The following is a 21,848-nucleotide window of genomic DNA, read 5'->3' on the forward strand; positions in this document are numbered from 1 at the left end:
AGTGACAAAGGCACTCTCCCCATGGGGCCAGCAACATGTCTCGGTTTGTGGCAGGCTGCTAAAACTAGTCAGCCTACACAGATAGTCGGTTAAGTTTCAGGGGGCACCTCTAAGGTGCCCTCTGTGGTGTATTTTACAATAAAATGTACACTGGCATCAGTGTGCATTTATTGTGCTGAGAAGTTTGATACCAAACTTCCCAGTTTTCAGTGTAGCCATTATGGTGCTGTGGAGTTCGTGTTTGACAGACTCCCAGACCATATACTCTTATGGCTACCCTGCACTTACAATGTCTAAGGTTTTGTTTAGACACTGTAGGGGTACCATGCTCATGCACTGGTACCCTCACCTATGGTATAGTGCACCCTGCCTTAGGGCTGTAAGGCCTGCTAGAGGGGTGTCTTACCTATACTGCATAGGCAGTGAGAGGCTGGCATGGCACCCTGAGGGGAGTGCCATGTCGACTTACTCGTTTTGTCCTCACTAGCACACACAAGCTGGCAAGCAGTGTGTCTGTGCTGAGTGAGAGGTCTCCAGGGTGGCATAAGACATGCTGCAGCCCTTAGAGACCTTCCTTGGCATCAGGGCCCTTGGTACTAGAAGTACCAGTTACAAGGGACTTATCTGGATGCCAGGGTCTGCCAATTGTGGATACAAAAGTACAGGTTAGGGAAAGAACACTGGTGCTGGGGCCTGGTTAGCAGACCTCAGCACACTTTCAATTGTAAACATAGCATCAGCAAAGGCAAAAAGTCAGGGGGCAACCATGCCAAGGAGGCATTTCCTTACACCAGACAACTAAGCCAGCCTGGACATCTCGAAAGATGCCTTTGAAGAACATTCAGGTGTGCCAGTCAAAGGGAACCACTTAAGCCATGAATCAAGTCACTGGCAGAAGAATCCACACAGCACTGAAACAGCCATTTAAAGTTATCCAGACCAATACTAGCAAGCTTCCAAGAATGGCCATCTCACATGTTCAGAAAAGCAGGCTGATTAAAAGCAATGATAATCAAAATACCGCCTGGGGGGACGCATGCAGCCCTCCTTACCTATACATGTGACAACCCCCCCACCCAAAGCAGCAGCAGCACCGGGCTGTTTACCAGACTCATACTTTAGTGTTGCTAAAATTGTTTTAAGTGGCCAGAGGATGCCCAGACATGGATCCCTTGCTCACTGTGCCACTGGTCTGAAGCTAGAATGGCTGAGCGGAGATAACCCAAAACCAGTCCCAGGAGCTTTGTTTCTGGTTCAGGCAGGACCTAGCCTGGCAGCTCGGGCTGGACTGTTCCGATGGGTAACAGGATCAGGACTGATTTGCATATGGCTGGGGACCGGACAAGAACAATTGATTCAACCCAGATCTGTGACTGGGTTAAGTGTTAAAAAAGTTTCAGCACTTCTTCCATCATCCTTTTCTGTTGCTACTAGACTCAACACTAACATTAAAAAAAGTTAAACAGGCTGTTCTTTAGTTAAACGTTAACTGAAGATAAAGAAAGTAACTGGGTTGTCCTCCACGGCTTAACTATGGAAACACCTTCTTAAAGATATTTTGCAGCCAAAGTGTAAAAATATCATAACATCTCTTAAAACCTCAAAAAGTGTATTTCATTAACATGTGAACCATTTTATCTTAGTGCATCAGCTTATATTAGGGCATGGAGAATTATCTATATTTAAGTGATAGTTTCCAAACAAATTCATAAACAATTATTTTTCTCTCCACCCTGATAAGAGGCAAGTCAGTTATGCGACCTGGTTTCCTATTATACATGAACAACATTGTAGTTAAATCAAACTCAGGAGAAGGGTTTGTACAGCGGACATCCTGAAGTCATGCATCGTGAGGTTCTGTTACATACGATACGGATGAAAATGGGGGAAAAAGTGAAATAACCAAATGGTGTGTGTCAGGAAATGCCTCCTTGGCATGGTTACCCCCTGACTTTTTGCCTTTGCTGATGCTATGTTTTGAATTGAAAGTGTGCTGAGGCCTGCTAACCAGGTCCCAGCACCAGTGTTCTTTCCCTAACCTGTACTTTTGATTCCACAATTGGCACACCCTGGCATCCAGGTAAGTCCCTTGTAACTGGTACCCCTGGTACCAAGGGCCCTGAGGCCAGGGAAGGTCTCTAAGGGCTGCAGCATATCTTATGCCACCCTGGGGACCCCTCACTCAGCACAGACACACTGCTTGCCAGCTTGTGTGTTCTGGTGAGAACAAAACGAGTAAGTCGACATGGCACTCCCCTCAGGGTGCCATGCACACCTCACACTGCCTATGCAGTATAGATAAGTCACCCCTCTAGCAGGCCTTACAGCCCTAAGGCAGGGTGCACTATACCATAGGTGAGGGCACCAGTGCATGAGCACTGTGCCCCTACAGTGTCTAAGCCAAACCTTAGACATTGTAAGTGCAGGGTAGCCATAAGAGTATATGGTCTGGGAGTCTGTCAAACACGGACTCCACAGCACCATAATGGCTACCCTGAAAACTGGGAAGTTTGGTATCAAACTTCTCAGCACAATAAATGCACACTGATGCCAGTGTACATTTTATTGTGAAATACACCCCAGAGGGCACCTTAGAGGTGCCCCCTGAAACCTTAACCAACTACCCGTGTAGGCTGACTGGTTTTAGCAGCCTGCCACACTCGAGACATGTTGCTGGCCACATGGGGAGAGTGCCTTTGTCACTCTGTGGCCAGTAACCAAGCCTGCACTGGGTGGAGATGCGATCACCTCCCCCAGGTAGGAGCTGTAACACCTGGCGGTGAGCCTCAAAGGCTCACCCCCTTTGTTCCAGCACCACAGGGCACTCCAGCTAGTGGAGTTGCCCACCCCCTCCGGCCACGGCCCCACTTTTGGCAGCAAGGCCGGAGGAAATAATGAGAACAAGGAAGAGTCACTGGCCAGTCAGGACAGCCCCTAAAGTGTCCTGAGCTGAGGTGACTAACTTTTAGAAATCCTCCATCTTGCAGATGGAGGATTCCTCCAATAGGGATAGGAATGTGACCCCCTCCCCTTGGGAGGAGGCACAAAGAGGGTGTACCCACCCTCAGGGCTAGTAGCCATTGGCTACTAACCCCCCCAGACCTAAACACGCCCTTAAATTTAGTATTTAAGGGCTTCCCTGAACCTAAGAATTTAGATTCCTGCAACTTACGAAGAAGAGGACTGCTGAGCTGAAAAAAAACCTGCAGAGAAGAAGAAACCAACTGCTTTGGCCCCAGCCCTACCAGCCTGTCTCCCTCCTTCAGAAGAAAACTGCTCCAGCGACGCTTTCCCCAGGACCAGCGACCTCTGAATCCTCAGATGACTGCCCTGCTTCCAAAAGACCAAGAAACTCCAGAGGACAGCGGCCCTGTTCAACAAAGACTGCAACTTTGTTTCCAGAGGAGCAGATTTAGGGACCCCTGCAATCCCCGCAAGAAGCGTGAGACTTGCAACACTGCACCCGGCGACCCAGACTCGACTGGTGAAGAAACAACGCTACAGGGAGGACCCCCAGGCGACTCCAAGACTGAGTAACCAAAGTTGTCCCCCCTGAGCCCCCACAGCGACGCCTGCAGAAGGAATCCCGAGGCTTCCCCTGACCTCGACTGCCTGACTCTAAAATCCCGACGGCTGGAAAAGACCCTGCACCCGCAGCCCCCAGCACCTGAAGGATCGGAACTCCAGTGCAGGAGTGACCCCCAGGAGGCCCTCTCCCTTGCCCAGGTGGTGGCCACCCAGAGGAGCCCCCCCCCCCCCCGCATCGCTAAAGAGACCCCTTGGTCTCTCAATGAAACCTATTACAAACCAGACGCTTGTTTGCACACTGCACCCGGCCGCCCCTGCGCTGAGGGTGTACTTTGTGTGGACCCATGTCTCCCCCCCGGTGCCCTACAAAACCCCCCTGGTTTGCCCTCCGAAGACGCGGGTACTTACCTGCTGGCAGACTGGAACCGGGGCACCCCCTTCTCCATTGAAGCCTGTGTGTTTTGGGCACCACTTTGAACTCTGCACCTGACCAGCCCTGAGCTGCTGGTGTGGTGACTTTGGGGTTGCTCTGAACCCCCAACGGTGGGCTACCTTGGACCCCAATTTGAACCCCGTAGGTGGTTTACTTACCTGCAAGAACTAACATTACTTTACCTCCCCCAGGAACTGTTGAAAATTGCACTAAGTGTCCACTTTTAAAATAGCTATGTGTTTTATGTAAAAAGTATATATGCTATTGTGATTATTCAAAGTTCCTAAAGTACTTACATGCAATACCTTTCAAATGAGATATTACATGTAGAATTTGAACCTGTGGTTCTTAAAATAAACTAAGAAAATATATTTTTCTATAACAAAACCTATTGGCTTGGATTTGTCTCCGAGTGTGTGTTCCTCATTTATTGCCTGTGTGTATGTACAACAAATGCTTAACACTACTCCTTTGATAAGCCTACTGCTCGACCACACTACCACAAAATAGAGCATTAGTATTATCTCTTTTTGCCACTATCTTACCTCTAAGGGGAACCCTTGGACTCTGTGCATACTATTCCTTACTTTGAAATAGTGCATACAGAGCCAACTTCCTACAGTGTGCTGCTAGGCAATTGGTCTAAGTGGGGAAGCTGGAATTAATCACAGGTTATCTGGTTTGGCTGATTTGCTGCCCTCTACACCCACCATACTGCCATAACTCCTCTCCAAAGCCTCTCCCCACTTTCACTGCTACCCTGCTGGCATCAATGCAGCACTCAGTCACCACAAACCAAACTTGTGGCCCCTGGAGAAATGTTTGCAAGCACCCATGGATTAGGGCAATTTCTGCCAATAATCAATAAAGCATAGCCAAATCAGCCAGGACGACATGTGATGACATTGCTGGGCAGTCTTAAGCAAAGACATTTCCCCCAAGTCTTTTGGGTTCTTTCTCGAGATGCTGTAGAAAAACACACTGAGCTCAATTTGGCATAATCAGTCAAAAAAAACGACAGGGTGGCAAAACTGATAAGACTGTTGTAGGATTTTAGATAGGATTTTGTCTCAAAGGGCAAATGTAATTCCAGTGATTCGGCAGCTTAAGAAGCACAGAGGAAATAAGACTTCAGAAGGAGGGCCAGGGGAAAAGGAATTTCCCTTTCTGGATGCGAACTAAGGACACTTATATTTTGTAGGTCCAATTAGACGCCACCATCTGTATTACATAGAGGAGGCAGTTTCCCAGCCTTCACGTGGTTTCCTCGATGCATGCCTAAGTTCTATTCGTCTTTTCCAGGGCCTAGGAATCTGATCTGAAAAGTTCCTGCATCCAGACGAATCTCTGGGTCCCAGGAAAGAAAGTAAAAGACAATATAAACCATTTTGTTGGTCTCTTTGATAATATCTGCAGACCCTGAAGGTAGACGTGGCACTGAAGACAGATGGCAACGTAGAAGGCAAGGGGGTTCCTCTGAACTGAAGCCCATGTTACAAGCTTATTTGCGTGCAGAAACTGGTGCAGCCTCGCTCGGTTGTAGCTGCCAGAATCAAACCCGTTGACAGGGGGGTCCACACCCTTAGGTAGTAGCTCAGAAGGTAGAGAGGCAGTCCTTTAAATGTACAACATAGCCTGCCAAAAGTCCTGAACCAGAGAGCGGACAGCAGAATGATTCTGGATTTTTTTTTTGTACAGGCCAAGATGACAAAATCATTAGTTGGAACACGATATCAAGTACCAAAAAAAAAAAAAAGTGTACAACTAATAAATTAGCTATACTTATTCCAATTACATAGGTTTCCGATGGGAAGAATACTTACGTAAAACAGGAAGATATTACAAATGTAATCAGTTGCCACTCCGGAGGGACAAATGGTTGTACCAATACTGCAATCTGCCTGTGTAAATGTACAGGAAGGGAGCCTGCTTTCCTCCCCCCAGCCTGGCCTAAAGTAGGATTGTTCTACACTATATTACACTCTAGAATCAGTGTTCCAATAACATAACTGAAACATAGGCCAGCTAAAGAAATCTAATTTTGGGTCATCTGCACACTTACAATACAAACCTTTCAATACTAAACACAATGTAGGCAGACTGGACTGTATAAGGTGGCCAATCCTACTTGCACTGTTTTAAACCATTCTCCAAATAAGGCCCGATTTGCACTGCTAGCTATTGTTCCAATATTCTTACCTTCAGGAGTATTTCAGCTAAAGAACCAATCATGTGCAGGGCCCCATCCTTTTTGCGTGGATCTGTCCCTGGCTCTGTGAGAATCTGATAGCAGAAGCCCATGGTCTTCTGAAGTACCTATATTCCAATTAATGAACATTGTGGACACTATTACATATTAATTTCACACATTTTTTCTACAAGCAGAAGAAAATAGTTTAAAGCTACAATAAATATATTTTACACAATATGATTTGTATTCATATAGTAACTCTAGCTGCTGTGAGCAGGTGATGGGGTTGTGCATCACCCAAAACACAGATTATAATAATTGAACATTAAGGATTTCCTCAACTGCTATACTTGGACCTGCATCAACTCTAGCAACATTTGATGCATTACAACCATTACACTGCGTTAATCATTGACAGTTAACAGCAAGAGTCCAGTAAGACCATTAACTACACTGTTCTAATCCACTGGACCCTGCTATTTTCTCCCCCTCCAAATAAACACTCCAACTTATAATAAAGTTCAGTCCACCACACCAATCAGCAATAACCACTAAACATTCCACTGGCCACCAAAGTCAAATTAAAAAGGCAAGACCCAGCCACAAACGTGTGGAACAATACCACCTCTCTGCTGAAAATTAGGCTTACACACAAGCTGGATGTGTCCATTACAAACAAAAATCTTATCTTCTGTTGTCTGATCTGCTTAACAGTGTGAGCCACTGGTCTACAGAATAAAAAAAAAAAAAAAAAAAAAAAAAATACTTTCCACACTCCGGCCTTCACCAGTAACTGACTTACTCATTGACCATTGAGACAAATTAACTCCTAATAACATCCCTGGTGGGTAACCGAGACGTGTATTTAATTAAAAAAATGAACAATTGAAATCATTGAGTCCCTCAAGACAAATGGTTACAGAGGTAAATATGTAGCATAATCCATTAAGGACTGCAGGCATTTTCAAAGGCCCTATATACCACAGAGATAACAGAAGTTGCCCATGCGCAATGGAACCAAAGTAGGAAGAGTCCCTCGGTCTCGTGACTCGAAAAGACTTCTTCAAAGAAAAACAACTTGTAACACTCAGACCCAACACCAGACGGCTGACTATGCACAGCATGTGTATCTGCAGCTACACATGCCACCGAACACAGGTTTACAAGGTGTAGCTACAAAATGAAACATTAAATAAAGACTTGACTCATTGCTTGAGATCAAAGCACCATTCCTACCTCTTTCCTTTTACTACATGCTGTGAACAACAAAGTCTGGGCAGCAGTTGTAGGTGAAATGAAGTCTTCAAACACATCTATTAAAAAAAAATATATAGATCAGGAGGTTAATGGTCCTAAATTAGTTTAATTCACAATAACCAATTCGTGGAATCAAGTTATTCATTTAGATATCAGAGGTAGACATCCAATTGCCAGTAGATTGTACTGCTTTACTGGTATATTAAACATACTCACCAAATTTCATTCGAATATATTCGTATGGATCTTCCTGCCAGAGTTCCTCATCAGAATCTGTATAGCACATTAGAGGGAAAATAACATCCTGGATAATTCCCTGTAAGTAAAACAAACCACCTACAAAAGTTACCCAATGGCTTTTCAATTTCATAAAGATAAAAAGAAAAGTACTCAAACAAGTCAGTGTTAGAAAACAGACTTCGGGATGGCATTAAGGAAAATTATGTAAACCATTTATGCTGCCAAGTCTGAAGTCAAACGGTTGGCTATGATTAACTGAAGCACAAGAGTCATAACATAAAAATAAAGGTGCAACTCCTAAACAAGCATGGTGGATATCATTTACAAGTCGACATTTACTTGAATATGCGGTTTCAGGTTCTTCCAAGAGAGGGCGTGGGACACTCCTTGATTAAGATAGTTAAGGGTTTGCTGCAAGACCCTGGGAGCCAAGTACTGTTTCTCCTTGTACTGGTACAGGATCTTCAACAACACCTGAAGAAAAAAAAAAAGGGGAGATATTTGCAGGCAGTTCGTATTAGTGAAAAGAATTGATTCATTTCTGACTGGACAAGAAGTACAAATACTAATATAATATAATCAATTGTGATCATATAATGACCCCAAAAATAAATGTATTCTGTTAAATACTACCAACAAACCTATTTGATTTATGACCAACTTTCATGAAAACCATCATCACTCTGTAAAGTACTTTACAAACCCTATCATTGCTATATCACCCACACTCTATTTGGAGTTCGATGTGCCAAAAACATGTTGGTGGCGGTGAAAATCAACTTTCATTTCAAATTCACAGACTGTAGGAAAAACCAAAGTTATTGTTCTAAACCAAATGGCGTCTTGGTTTGTTACTCTGGAGTCACTCGCTGGTATGGTCATCACCTCTTGGGACTGTACACTTCCCAAATGCCCTCCAAAACTCCAGTGAAAGGGCTGGCTTTGCCTGGTGCATTGCCACTCTTGTGCTGTGGCAGAGCACTAGAGGATGCATGGGCTGTTGGTTGCAAACCTCCTCTAGGGAGTCTATCTCCTCAAGGAGCAACTTCTTCCCCGAATTGGCCTCTAAACGGTGGTCTACCCATGGACTTTGCTGTATTATCGTCCTTCATTCTTTGGACTGATTTGTCCACTGCAGATTCCAAAGAAGATTTCTCCCATGGGAGAGATGTTCATTGCTGCTTGTACCTTCTGCTTAACCTCCGATCACCTTATCCAAGCATAACTCCTAAGCGTAGTTCCTGTGCAGAGTTGTCTGCTGGTGGTGGCTGCAGCATCCAGCAAGGATTTTAAGCAGACCTTGAGAATGGTCTTCCCCTCCTGGGTGACCACCGCATCCCTCTTCTGACACTATTATGGGAAGTGTTGCAGGAAACTTCTTCCCGTTTCCCTTTGCTGGAGAACATACAGATTCAGGAGAGAGTCCACTGGACTGCAGCAGACTGAAAATGTCACTTACCCAGTGTACATCTGTTCGTGGCATTAGTCGCTGCAGATTCACATGTTTGGCACAGTCCGCTGCCTGGTGTTGGGCTCGGAGTATTACAAGTTGTTTTTCTTCGAAGAAGTCTTTTTGGTCACGGGACCGAAGGACTCCTCCCTCCTCGGCTCCATTGCGCATGGGCGTCGACTCCATCTTAGATTGTTTTCCCCGCAGAGGGTGAGGATGGAGTTGTTTGGTATAAATAGTGCCCATGCAATGGAGTGAATATGTATGTACGTTAAGAGTTTCTAATAATTATTTACAAATGTTCAGATGTTTAAGATTTATGATCTACTTCTAAACGGCTACAGGCTTCCCGGGGAGGTGGGAGGGTACATGTGAATCTGCAGCGACTAATGCCACGAACAGATGTACACTGGGTAAGTGACATTTTCAGTTCGATGGCATATGTTGCTGCAGATACACATGTTTGGCATAGACTATAAAGCAGTTACCTCCCCTAAAAGCGGTGGTTTAGCCTGTAGGAGTTGAAGTAGTTTGGAATAATGTTCTTAGTACAGCTTGGCCCACTGTAGCTTGTTGTGCATTTAGTACGTCTACACAGTAGTGTTTAGTAAACGTATGAGGCGTAGACCAGGTTGCAGCCTTACATATTTCGCTCATAGGAATGTTTCCTAGAAAGGCCATTGTAGCACCTTTCTTTCTGGTTGAGTGTGCCTTTGGTGTAATAGGCAATTCTCTCTTGGCTTTAAGATAGCATGTTTGAATGCATCTGACTATCCATCTAGCAATGCCTTGTTTAGAGATTGGATTTCCTATGTGTGGTTTTTGAAAAGCTATGAACAGTTGTTTTGTTTTCCTGATTAGCTTTGTTCTGTCAATGTAATACATTAATGCTCTTTTGATGTCTAATGTATGTAGTGCCCTTTCAGCCACAGAATTTGGTTGTGGGAAGAACACTGGCAATTCTACTGTTTGATTTAAATGGAATGGTGAGATTACTTTTGGCAGAAATTTTGGATTTGTTCTGAGAACTATTTTATTGTTGTGTATTTGAATAAATGGTTTGTAGGAAGTTGACTCTGTATGTGCTATTTCAAAGTAAGGAATAGCATGCACAGAGTCCAAGGGTTCCCCTTAGAGGTAAAATAGTGGTAAAAATAGATAATACTAATGCTCTATTTTGTGGTAGTGTGGTCGAGCAGTAGGCTTATCCAAGGAGTAGTGTTAAGCATTTGTTGTACATACACAGACAATAAATGAGGTACACACACTCAGACAAATCCAGCAAATAGGTTTTTGTATAGAAAAATATCTTTTCTTAGTTTATTTTAAGAACCACAGGTTCAAATTCTACATGTAATATCTCATTCGAAAGGTATTGCAGGTAAGTACTTTAAGAACTTTAAATCATAAAAATTGCATGTATACTTTTCAAGTTATTGACAAATAGCTGTTTTAAAAGTGGACACTTAGTGCAATTTTCACAGTTCCTGGGGGAGGTAAGTTTTTGTTAGTTTTACCAGGTAAGTAAGGCACTTACAGGGTTCAGTTCTTGGTCCAAGGTAGCCCACCGTTGGGGGTTCAGAGCAACCCCAAAGTCACCACACCAGCAGCTCAGGGCCGGTCAGGTGCAGAGTTCAAAGTGGTGCCCAAAACACATAGGCTAGAATGGAGAGAAGGGGGTGCCCCGGTTCCGGTCTGCTTGCAGGTAAGTACCCGCGTCTTCGGAGGGCAGACCAGGGGGGTTTTGTAGGGCACCGGGGGGGGGGGGGACACAAGCCCACACAAATTTCACCCTCAGCAGCGCGGGGGCGGCCGGGTGCAGTGTAGAAACAGGCGTCGGGTTCGCAATGTTAGTCTATGAGAGATCTCGGGATCTCTTCAGCGCTGCAGGCAGGCAAGGGGGGGTCCCTCGGGGAAACCTCCACTTGGGCAAGGGAGAGGGACTCCTGGGGGTCACTTCTCCAGTGAAAGTTCGGTCCTTCAGGTCCTGGGGGCTGCGGGGTCTCTTCCAGGCGTCGGGACTTAGGATTCAAAGAGTCGCGGTCAGGGGAAGCCTCGGGATTCCCTCTGCAGGCGGCGCTGTGGGGGCTCAGGGGGGACAGGTTTTGGTACTCACAGTATCAGAGTAGTCCTGGGGTCCCTCCTGAGGTGTTGGATCTCCACCAGCCGAGTCGGGGTCGCCGGGTGCAGTGTTGCAAGTCTCACGCTTCTTGCGGGGGGCTTGCAGGGTTCTTTCAAAGCTGCTGGAAACAAAGTTGCAGCCTTTCTTGGAGCAGGTCCGCTGTCCTCGGGAGTTTCTTGTCTTTTCGAAGCAGGGGCAGTCCTCAGAGGATGTCGAGGTCGCTGGTCCCTTTGGAAGGCGTCGCTGGAGCAGGATCTTTGGAAGGCAGGAGACAGGCCGGTGAGTTTCTGGAGCCAAGGCAGTTGTCGTCTTCTGGTCTTCCTATGCAGGGGTTTTCAGCTAGGCAGTCCTTCTTGTAGTTGCAGGAATCTAATTTTCTAGGGTTCAGGGTAGCCCTTAAATACTAAATTTAAGGGCGTGTTTAGGTCTGGGGGGTTAGTAGCCAATGGCTACTAGCCCGGAGGGTGGGTACACCCTCTTTGTGCCTCCTCCCAAGGGGAGGGGGTCACAATCCTAACCCTATTGGGGGAATCCTCCATCTGCAAGATGGAGGATTTCTAAAAGTCAGAGTCACCTCAGCTCAGGACACCTTAGGGGCTGTCCTGACTGGCCAGTGACTCCTCCTTGTTGCTTTCTTTGTTCCCTCCAGCCTTGCCGCCAAAAGTGGGGGCTGTGGCCGGAGGGGGCGGGCAACTCCACTAAGCTGGAGTGCCCTGCTGGGCTGTGACAAAGGGGTGAGCCTTTGAGGCTCACCGCCAGGTGTCACAGCTCCTGCCTGGGGGAGGTGTTAGCATCTCCACCCAGTGCAGGCTTTGTTACTGGCCTCAGAGTGACAAAGGCACTCTCCCCATGGGGCCAGCAACATGTCTCTAGTGTGGCAGGCTGCTGGAACTAGTCAGCCTACACAGACAGTCGGTTAAGTTTCAGGGGGCACCTCTAAGGTGCCCTCTGTGGAGTATTTTACAATAAAATGTACACTGGCATCAGTGTGCATTTATTGTGCTGAGAAGTTTGATACCAAACTTCACAGTTTTCAGTGTAGCCATTATGGTGCTGTGGAGTTCGTGTTTGACAGACTCCCAGACCATATACTCTTATGGCTACCCTGCACTTACAATGTCTAAGGTTTTGTTTAGACACTGTAGGGGTACCATGCTCATGCACTGGTACCCTCACCTATGGTATAGTGCACCCTGCCTTAGGGCTGTAAGGCCTGCTAGAGGGGTGTCTTACCTATACTGCATAGGCAGTGAGAGGCTGGCATGGCACCCTGAGGGGAGTGCCATGTCGACTTACTCGTTTTGTCCTCACTAGCACACACAAGCTGGCAAGCAGAGTGTCTGTGCTGAGTGAGAGGTCTCCAGGGTGGCATAAGACATGCTGCAGCCCTTAGAGACCTTCCTTGGCATCAGGGCCCTTGGTACTAGAAGTACCAGTTACAAGGGACTTATCTGGATGCCAGGGTCTGCCAATTGTGGATACAAAAGTACAGGTTAGGGAAAGAACACTGGTGCTGGGGCCTGGTTAGCAGGCCTCAGCACACTTTCAATTGTAAACATAGCATCAGCAAAGGCAAAAAGTCAGGGGGCAACCATGCCAAGGAGGCATTTCCTTACATGGTTCTTGTATGGTAAATGCCTGTATTTCACTTACTCTTCTGAGGGATGTGATTGCAATGAGAAATGCGACCTTCCAGGTTAGATATTGCATTTCACAGGAATGCATGGGTTCGAAAGGTGGACCCATGAGTCTTGTTAAGACGATGTTAAGATTCCATGAAGGAACTGGTGGTGTTCTTGGTGGTATAATTCTTTTTAGCCCTTCCATGAATGCTTTAATAACTGGTATTCTAAATAGAGGCGATGAATGAGTAGTTTGTAGGTAAGCAGATATTGCTGCGAGGTGTATTTTTATAGATGAAAAAGCGAGATTTGCTTTTTGCAAATGTAGTAAGTATCCTACTATGTCTTTAGTAGAGGCATGTAATGGTTGTATTTGATTGGCATGGCAGTAGTAAACAAATCTTTTCCACTTAGATGCATAGCAGTGTCTAGTGGAAGGTTTTCTAGCTTGTTTTATGACCTCCATGCATTCTTGTGTGAGGTCTAAGTGTCCGAATTCTAGGATTTCAGGAGCCAAATTGCCAGATTCAATGATGCTGGGTTTGGATGCCTGATCTGTTGTTTGTGTTGTGTTAACAGATCTGGCCTGTTGGGTAGTTTGACATGCGGTACTAGTGAAAGGTCTAGTAGAGTTGTATACCAAGGTTGTCTTGCCCATGTGGGTGCTATTAGTATGAGTTTGAGTTGGTTTTGACTCAACTTGTTTACTAGATATGGAAGGAGAGGGAGAGGGGGAAAAGCGTACGCAAATATCCCTGACCAACTCATCCATAGAGCATTGCCTTGTGATTCGCGGTGTGGGTACCTGGATGCGAAGTTTTGGCATTTTGAGTTTTCTTTTGTTGCGAACAAATCTATCTGGGGTGTTCCCCAAATTTGAAAGTACTTGTTCAGAACTTGGGGGTGAATTTCCCATTCGTGGACTTGTTGGTGGTCTCGCGAAAGGTTGTCTGCTAGTTGGTTTTGTATTCCTGGGATAAATTGTGCTATTAGGCGAATGTTGTTGTGAATCGCCCACTGCCAAATTTTGTGTTAGGAGGCACAATTGTGTTGAGTGTGTTCCTCCTTGTTTGTTTAAATAATACATTGTTGTCATGTTGTCTGTTTTGACAAGAATGTATTTGTGTGTTATTATGGGTTGGAAGGCTTTTAACGCTAGAAACACTGCTAACAGTTCTAGGTATTTGATATGAAATTTTGTTTCGTGTATATCCCATTGTCCTTGAATGCTGTGGTGATTGAGGTGTGCTCCCCACCCTGTCATGGAAGCATCTGTTGTTTAACGTATTGAGGCACTGGGTCTTGAAATGTCCGCCCTTTGTTTAAATTTTTGCTGTTCCACCATAGAAGCGAGAGGTATGTTTGGCGGTCTACCAACACCAGATTTTGAAGTTGACCCTGTGCCTGTGACCATTGTGATGCTAGACACTGTTGTAAGGGTCGCATGTGTAGTCTTGCGTTTGGGACAATGGCTATGCATGATGACATCATGCCTAGAAGTTTTAGCACATGTTTTGCTTGTATCTTTTGGTTTGGAAACATAGCACTTATTACCTTGTGGAATGCCTGCACTCTTTGTGGACTTGGAGTGGCAATTCCTTTTGATGTGTTGATGGTTGCTCCTAGATATTGTTGTGTTTGACACGGTTCTAGGTGTGATTTTGTATAGTTGATGGAAAACCCCAGTTTGTGAAGGGTTTGTATGACAAATGTGGTGTCGTTTGCGCATTTTTTTACTGTGTTGGTCTTGATTAGCCAATCGTCTAGGTAAGGGAACACATGTATCTGTTGTCTCCTGATGTGTGCTGCTACTACTGCTAGACATTTTGTGAACACTCTTGGTGCAGTTGTTATTCCGAATGGCAACACCTTGAATTGGTAATGTATTCCTTTGAATACGAACCGTAGGTACTCTGTGAGAAGGGTGTATTGGTATATGAAAGTACGCATCCTTTAGGTCTAATGTGGTCATGTAATCTTGCTGTTTGAGCAGTGGAATGATGTCTTGTAGTGTGACCATGTGAAAATGGTCCGATATGATGTAGGTATTTAGTGTCCTGAGATCTAATATTGGTCTTAATGTTTTGTCTTTTTTTGGAATTAGAAAGTACAGGGAGTAAACTCCTGTGTTTTTTTGTTGTATTGGTACTAACTCTATTGCATCCTTTTGCAGTAGTGCTTGAACTTCTAGTCCTAAAAGTTCTAAATGTTGCGGTGACATTTTGCGTGTTTTGGGGGGGATGTTTGGTGGGAAGTTGTGGAATTCTATGCAATAGCCATGTTGGATTATTGCTAATACCCAATTGTCTGTTGTAATCTGTTGCCAAGATTGGTAGAATTGGCTTAGTCTTCCCCCCCACTGGTGTTGAGTGAAGGGGTTGCGTGACTTGAAAGTCACTGTTTAGGTGGAGGTGTTTTTGGAGTCTGGAATCTTCCCCTACTCCTTGGGAATTGACCCACCCGATATCCCCTGAAACCTCCCCTTTGGAAGGAACCCTGATATGGTGTGGTTCTTGTTTGTTGGCTGGTGGTGTCTGTGGGTTGGCCACGAAACCCCCCTCTAAATGGAGTTTTTCTGAAAGAGCCTCTGCTCTGCGGGGAGTAGAGTGCGCCCATGGCCTTGGCCGTGTCTGTGTCCTTTTTAAGTTTTTCAATGGCTGTATCCACTTCAGAGCCAAAAAGTTGTTTCTCGTTGAAGGGCATATTAAGGACAGCCTGCTGGATTTCAGGTTTGAAGCCTGAAGTGCGTAGCCAAGCGTGTCTCCTTATGGTGACAGTAGTGTTGACTGTTCTTGCTGCAGTATCGGCTGCGTCTAGTGAAGAGCGGATTTGATTGTTTGAGATCGTTTGTCCCTCTTCCACTATTTGCTGCGCCCTTTTTTGGTATTCCTGGGGAAGATGGTCTACGAGAAGTTGCATCTCGTCCCAGTGTGCGTGGTCATATCTGTCCAGCAGCGCTTGTGAATTTGCGATGCGCCACTGGTTGGCTGCCTGTGATGCTACTCTTTTCCCTGCCGCATCAAATTTTCGGCTTTCTTTGTCCGGAGGTGGGGCGTCGCCAGATGTATGTGAATTTGCTCTCTTGCGAGCTGCCCCTACTACCACGGAGTCAGGTGGTAACTGCGAAGTAATAAACACTGGGTCTGTGGGTGGTGGTTTTTATTTCTTATCCACCCTTGGGGTGATGGCTCTTGATTTTACGGGCTCTTCAAAAATTTGTTTTGCGTGCCGTAACATCCCTGGTAGCATTGGGAGACATTGATATTGGCTGTGTGTAGCCGAGAGGGTGTTAAATAAAAAATCATCCTCTATAGGATCGGAATGCAGTTGGACATTGTGGAATTCTGCTGCCCTAGCCACCAGTTGCGAGTATGAGGTACTGTCCTCTGGCGGTGACGGCTTTGTGGGGTATGACTCGGGATCATTGTCCGGCACTGGGGTGTCATACAGGTCCCAAGCGTCTTGATCCTGATCGTCATGACTTATGGTAGTTTGCGCTGGTGAGTGCATTTGTGGCGGTGTTTGTGCCGGCGATGCCTGTGGTGGAGAGGGCGGAGGCGTGACTTTTTTAACCACTTTGGCTTGTGGTTGTGCGTCATCCTTTGGAAGTCCGATCCTTCTTTTCCTCATGATTGGGGGAAGGGTTGATATCTTCCCTGTGTCGTGCTGGATGTACAGTCTCTTTTGTGTGTAGTCCGATTCTACACTTTGGAGCTCTTGTCCAAATCTGTGCATTTGGCCACTTATTCCTTGTTCCTCTGAGTAGGATGAAGGAGTGGTATTTTTCGGCGCCGAGAGAGAATCTTTTTTCGGTTTCGGCACCGACAGAATTTTTGTTCCTTTCGGCATGGATTCTCGGTGCCGATGTTTTTCGGTGCCGGTATCTTGTTTTTGTCTCTCGGAGCCGCTTTCTCGGCTCCGAGGTTGCTCCATGGCGGTCCATCGACCGGAGTCGGGTGTCTTCGCTATGGGCGTGCCCTTTTTCGGCGCCTTCGACGGGTCGCCTGTTTTATGGGTCGAGCCATGGCCTGTTGGCAGTGGCGTCCCCTGGGCTTTCGGTTTGTCGATGGATTTACTTTGACGTCTTACTCACGGTTTGTTGCTGTTGTTCGACGTCGGAGTCTCCGGATTCTGATTCCGGAACCGAGAATGTTTCCTCTTCGAAACGTTGTTTTGTCGACGTGGACGCCATTTGTTGACGCCTGGCTCTTCGGTCCCGGAGTGTTTTTCTGGACCGGAAGGCTCGACAGGCTTCACAGGTATCCTCCTTGTGCTCGGGGGACAAGCACAAGTTACAGACCAAGTGCTGATCTGTATAAGGATACTTACTGTGACATTTTGGGCAGAAACGAAACGGGGTCCGTTCCATCGGCTTCGATGTCGCACGCGGTCGGGCCGACCAGGCCCCGATGGGGGATCGAAACTACCCCAAAGTCTTCCGATGATCGGTGTCGATGTACCTAACTATCCCGATACCGAACGGAACAATACAGACGCTTTCTTCCGAGATTCTGACTAACTTTCCGAACCGAAACACGGAGCGAAAAGGAATACGTCCGAACCCGACAGCGGAAAAAAACAATCTAAGATGGAGTCGACGCCCATGCGCAATGGAGCCGAGGAGGGAGGAGTCCTTCGGTCCCGTGACCAAAAAGACTTCTTAGAAGAAAAACAACTTGTAATACTCCGAGCCCAACACCAGGCAGCGGACTGTGCCAAACATGTGTATCTGCAGCAACATATGCCATCGAACAGTTCTCATTTTCCTGCCCACCATATTTACCCACTTACTCTCACCATCAGGTGGCAGGGCCCACTGATGCTGGGGAATATAATCACTTGAGTTGAAGACACAATGACAGTCAGCAGCAGCTAAATCCTGGATGTAAGCAGGAACATGTGTATATTTTTCGCCACACATGGAGCGACTGCCTCTACTGCAGCCCTCCCTAGTCCAGCACATTTAGGGGCATTTGCTAAGAATTGGCTAGCCGGTTGACAGTTTCAGAACAAGATTTCCCCTTGCTCCTCTTCCAACTTGATGCCTTGATGTAAGAAAATGCCTCCTTGGCATGGTTACCCCCTGACTTTTTGCCTTTGCTGATGCTATGTTTTGAATTGAAAGTGTGCTGAGGCCTGCTAACCAGGCCCCAGCACCAGTGTTCTTTCCCTAACCTGTACTTTTTATTCCACAATTGGCACACCCTAGCATCCAGATAAGTCCCTTGTAACTGGTACCAAGGGCCCTGATGCCAGGGAAGGTCTCTAAGGGCTGCAGCATGTATTACGCCACCCTGGAGACCCCTCACTCAGCACAGACACTGCTTACCAGCTTGTGTGTGCTAGTGAGAACAAAATGAGTAAGTCGACATGGCACTCCCCTCAGGGTGCCATGCCAGCCTCTCACTGCCTATGCAGTATAGGTAAGACACCCCTCTAGCAGGCCTTACAGCCCTAAGGCAGGGTGCACTATACCATAGGTGAGGGTACCAGTGCATGAGCACTGTGCCCCTACAGTGTCTAAACAAAACCTTAGACATTGTAAGTGCAGGGTAGCCATAAGAGTATATGGTCTGGGAGTCTGTTTTACACGAGCTCCACAGCACCATAATGGCTACACTGAAAACTGGGAAGTTTGGTATCAAACTTCTCTGCACAATAAATGCACACTGATGCCAGTGTACATTTTATTGTAAAATACACCACAGAGGGCACCTTAGAGGTGCCCCCTGAAACCTAACCAACTATCTGTGTAGGCTGACTGGTTCCAGCAGCCTGCCACACTAGAGACATGTTGCTGGCCCCATGGGGAGAGTGCCTTTGTCACTCGGAGGCCAGTAACAAAGCCTGCACTGGGTGGAGATGCTAACACCTCCCCCAGGCAGGAGCTGTAACACCTGGCGGTGAGCCTCAAAGGCTCACCCCTTTGTCACAGCACCGCAGGACACTCCAGCTTAGTGGAGTTGCCCGCCCCCTCCGGCCACGGCCCCCACTTTTGGCGGCAAGGCTGGAGGAAACAAAGAAAGCAACAAGGAGGAGTCACTGACCAGTCAGGACAGCCCCTAAGGTGTCCTGAGCTGAAGTGACTAACTTTTAGAAATCCTCCATCTTGCAGATGGAGGATTCCCCCAATAGGATTAGGGATGTGACCCCCTCCCCTTGGGAGGAGGCACAAAGAGGGTGTACCCACCCTCAGGGCTAGTAGCCATTGGCTACTAACCCCCCAGACCTAAACATGCCCTTAAATTTAGTATTTAAGGGCTCCCCTGAACCTAAGAATTTAGATTCCTGCAACTAACAAGAAGAAGGACTGCTGAGCTGACAAAGCCCTGCAGAGGAAGAACAGAAGACACCAACTGCCTTGGCCCCAGACTTACCGGCCTGTCTCCTGCCTTCCAAAGAAACCTGCTCCAGCGACGCTTTCCAAGGGACCAGCGACCTCTGAATCCTCTGAGGACTGCCCTGCTTCGAAAAAGACAAGAAACTCCCGAGGACAGCGGCACTGCTCCAAAGGAACTGCAACTTTGTTACAAGGAGCAGATTTAAAGACCCCTGCAACTCCCCTCAAGAAGCGTGAGACTTGCAACACTGCACCCGGCGACCCCGACTCGACTGGTGGAGAACAACCAACTCAGGGAGGACCCTCCGGCGACTCTACGACTGTGAGTAACCAAAGTTGTCCCCCCCCTGAGCCCCCACAGCGACGCCTGGAGAGGGAATCCCCAGGCTCCCCCTGACCGCGACTGTCTGAACTCCATTTCCCGACGGCTGGGAAAGACCCTGCACCCGCAGCCCCCAGCCCCTAAAGAAACGGAACTTCTGTGCAGGAGTGACCCCCAGGAGGCCCTCTCCCTTGCCCAGGTGGTGGCTACCCCGAGGAGCCCCCCCCCCCCTTGCCTGCACCGCTGAAGAGACCCCCTTGGTCTCTCATTGAAAACCATTGTGAACCCGACGCGTGTTTGCACACTGCACCCGGCCGCCCCCGCACTGCTGAGGGTGTACTTTCTGTGCTGACTGGTGTCCCCCCCAGTGCCCTACAAAACCCCCCTGGTCTGCCCTCCGAAGACGCGGGTACTTAGCTGCTGGCAGACTGGAACCGGGGCACCCCCTTCTCTCCATTGAAGCCTATGTGTTTTGGGCACCTCTTTGACCTTTGCACCTGACCGGCCCCCGAGCTGCTGGTGTGGTAACTTTGGGGTTGCTCTGAACCCCCAACGGTGGGCTACCTTGGACCAAAAACTGAAACCTGTAAGTGACTTACTTACCTGTTGAAACTGACAATAACTTACCTCCCCCAGGAACTGTGAAAATTGCACGGTGTCCACTTTTAAAACAGCTTATTGTGTTTTATGTAAAAAGTATACATGCTAAAGTAATGATTCAAAGTTCCTAGAGTATTTACCTGCAATACCTTTCAAATTAGCTATTACATGTAAAATTTGAACCTGTGGTTCTTAAAATAAACTAAGAAAAGATATTTTTCTATACAAAACCTATTGGCTGGATTTGTCTCCGAGTGTGTGTACCTCATTTATTGTCTATGTGTATGTACAACAAATGCTTAACACTACTCCTTGGATAAGCCTACTGCTCGACCACACTACCACAAAATAGAGCATTAGTATTCTCTTTTTACCACTATCTTACCTCTAAGGGGAACCCTTGGACTCTGTGCATACTATTCCTTACTTTGAAATAGTGCATACAGAGCCAACTTCCTACAGTTGGCTCTGTATGCACTATTTCAAAGTAAGGAATAGTATGCACAGAGTCCAAGGGTTCCCCTTAGAGGTAAGATAGTGGCAAAAAGAGATAATACTAATGCTCTATTTTGTGGTAGTGTGGTCGAGCAGTAGGCTTATCCAAGGAGTAGTGTTAAGCATTTGTTGTACATACACATAGACAATAAATGAGGTACACACACTCGGAGACAAATCCAGCCAATAGGTTTTGTATAGAAAAATATCTTTTCTTAGTTTATTTTAAGAACCACAGGTTCAAATTTTACATGTAATAGCTAATTTGAAAGGTATTGCAGGTAAGTACTTTAGGAACTTCAAATCATCAAAATTGCATGTATACTTTTCAAGTTATTCACAAATAGCTGTTTTAAAAGTGGACACAGTGCAATTTTCACAGTTCCTAGGGGAGGTAAGTATTTGTTAGGTTAACCAGGTAAGTAAGACACTTACAGGGCTTAGTTCTTGGTCCAAGGTAGCCCACCGTTGGGGGTTCAGAGCAACCCCAAAGTCACCACACCAGCAGCTCAGGGCCAGTCAGGTGCAGAGTTCAAAGTGGTGCCCAAAACACATAGGCTAGAATGGAGAGAAGGGGGTGCCCTGGTTCCGGTCTGCTTGCAGGTAAGTACCCGCGTCTTCGGAGGGCAGACCAGGGGGGTTTTGTAGGGCACCGGGGGGGACACAAGTCCACACAGAAATTTCACCCTCAGCAGCGCGGGGGCGGCCGGGTGCAGTGTAGAAACAAGCGTCGGGTTTGTAATGGAAGTCAATGGGAGATCTCGGGATCTCTTCAGCGCTGCAGGCAGGCAAGGGGGGGGGTTCCTCGGGGAAACCTCCACTTGGTCAAGGGAGAGGGACTCCTGGGGGTCACTCCTCCAGTGAAAGTCCGGTCCTTCAGGTCCTGGGGGCTGCGGGTGCAGGGTCTCTCCCAGGTGTCGGGACTTAGGATTCAAAGAGTCGCGGTCAGGGGAAGCCTCGGGATTCCCTCTGCAGGCGGCGCTGTGGGGGCTCAGGGGGGACAGGTTTTTGTACTCACAGTCTTAGAGTAGTCCTGGGGTCCCTCCTGAGGTGTTGGATCGCCACCAGCCGAGTCGGGGTCGCCGGGTGCAGTGTTGCAAGTCTCACGCTTCTTGCGGGGAGTTTGCAGGGTTCTTTAAAAGCTGCTGGAAACAAAGTTGCAGCTTTTCTTGGAGCAGGTCCGCTGTCCTCGGGAGTTTCTTGTCTTTTCGAAGCAGGGGCAGTCCTCAGAGGATGTCTAGGTCGCTG

At 47.1% G+C, this 21,848-nt stretch overlaps 1 protein-coding gene across 2 annotated transcripts in view; it reads right to left on the reverse strand.

Moving 5' to 3' along the window:
* IPO7 (importin 7) overlaps positions 1–21,848 on the reverse strand; it is a 351,366-nt gene that overhangs the window by 248,227 nt on the left and 81,291 nt on the right. For both annotated transcript variants that reach the window (XM_069223632.1, XM_069223633.1), the window contains 4 exons: positions 7,989–8,123; positions 7,626–7,725; positions 7,389–7,465; positions 6,161–6,277 (listed from right to left, as the gene is read on the reverse strand). In XM_069223632.1, the coding sequence (XP_069079733.1) occupies positions 6,161–6,277; positions 7,389–7,465; positions 7,626–7,725; positions 7,989–8,123 (429 nt within the window). The remainder of the gene's footprint in view (positions 1–6,160; positions 6,278–7,388; positions 7,466–7,625; positions 7,726–7,988; positions 8,124–21,848) is intronic.

Source organism: Pleurodeles waltl, chromosome 3_1 (genome assembly GCF_031143425.1).
Source record: "Pleurodeles waltl isolate 20211129_DDA chromosome 3_1, aPleWal1.hap1.20221129, whole genome shotgun sequence".
Lineage (NCBI taxonomy): Eukaryota > Metazoa > Chordata > Amphibia > Caudata > Salamandridae > Pleurodeles > Pleurodeles waltl.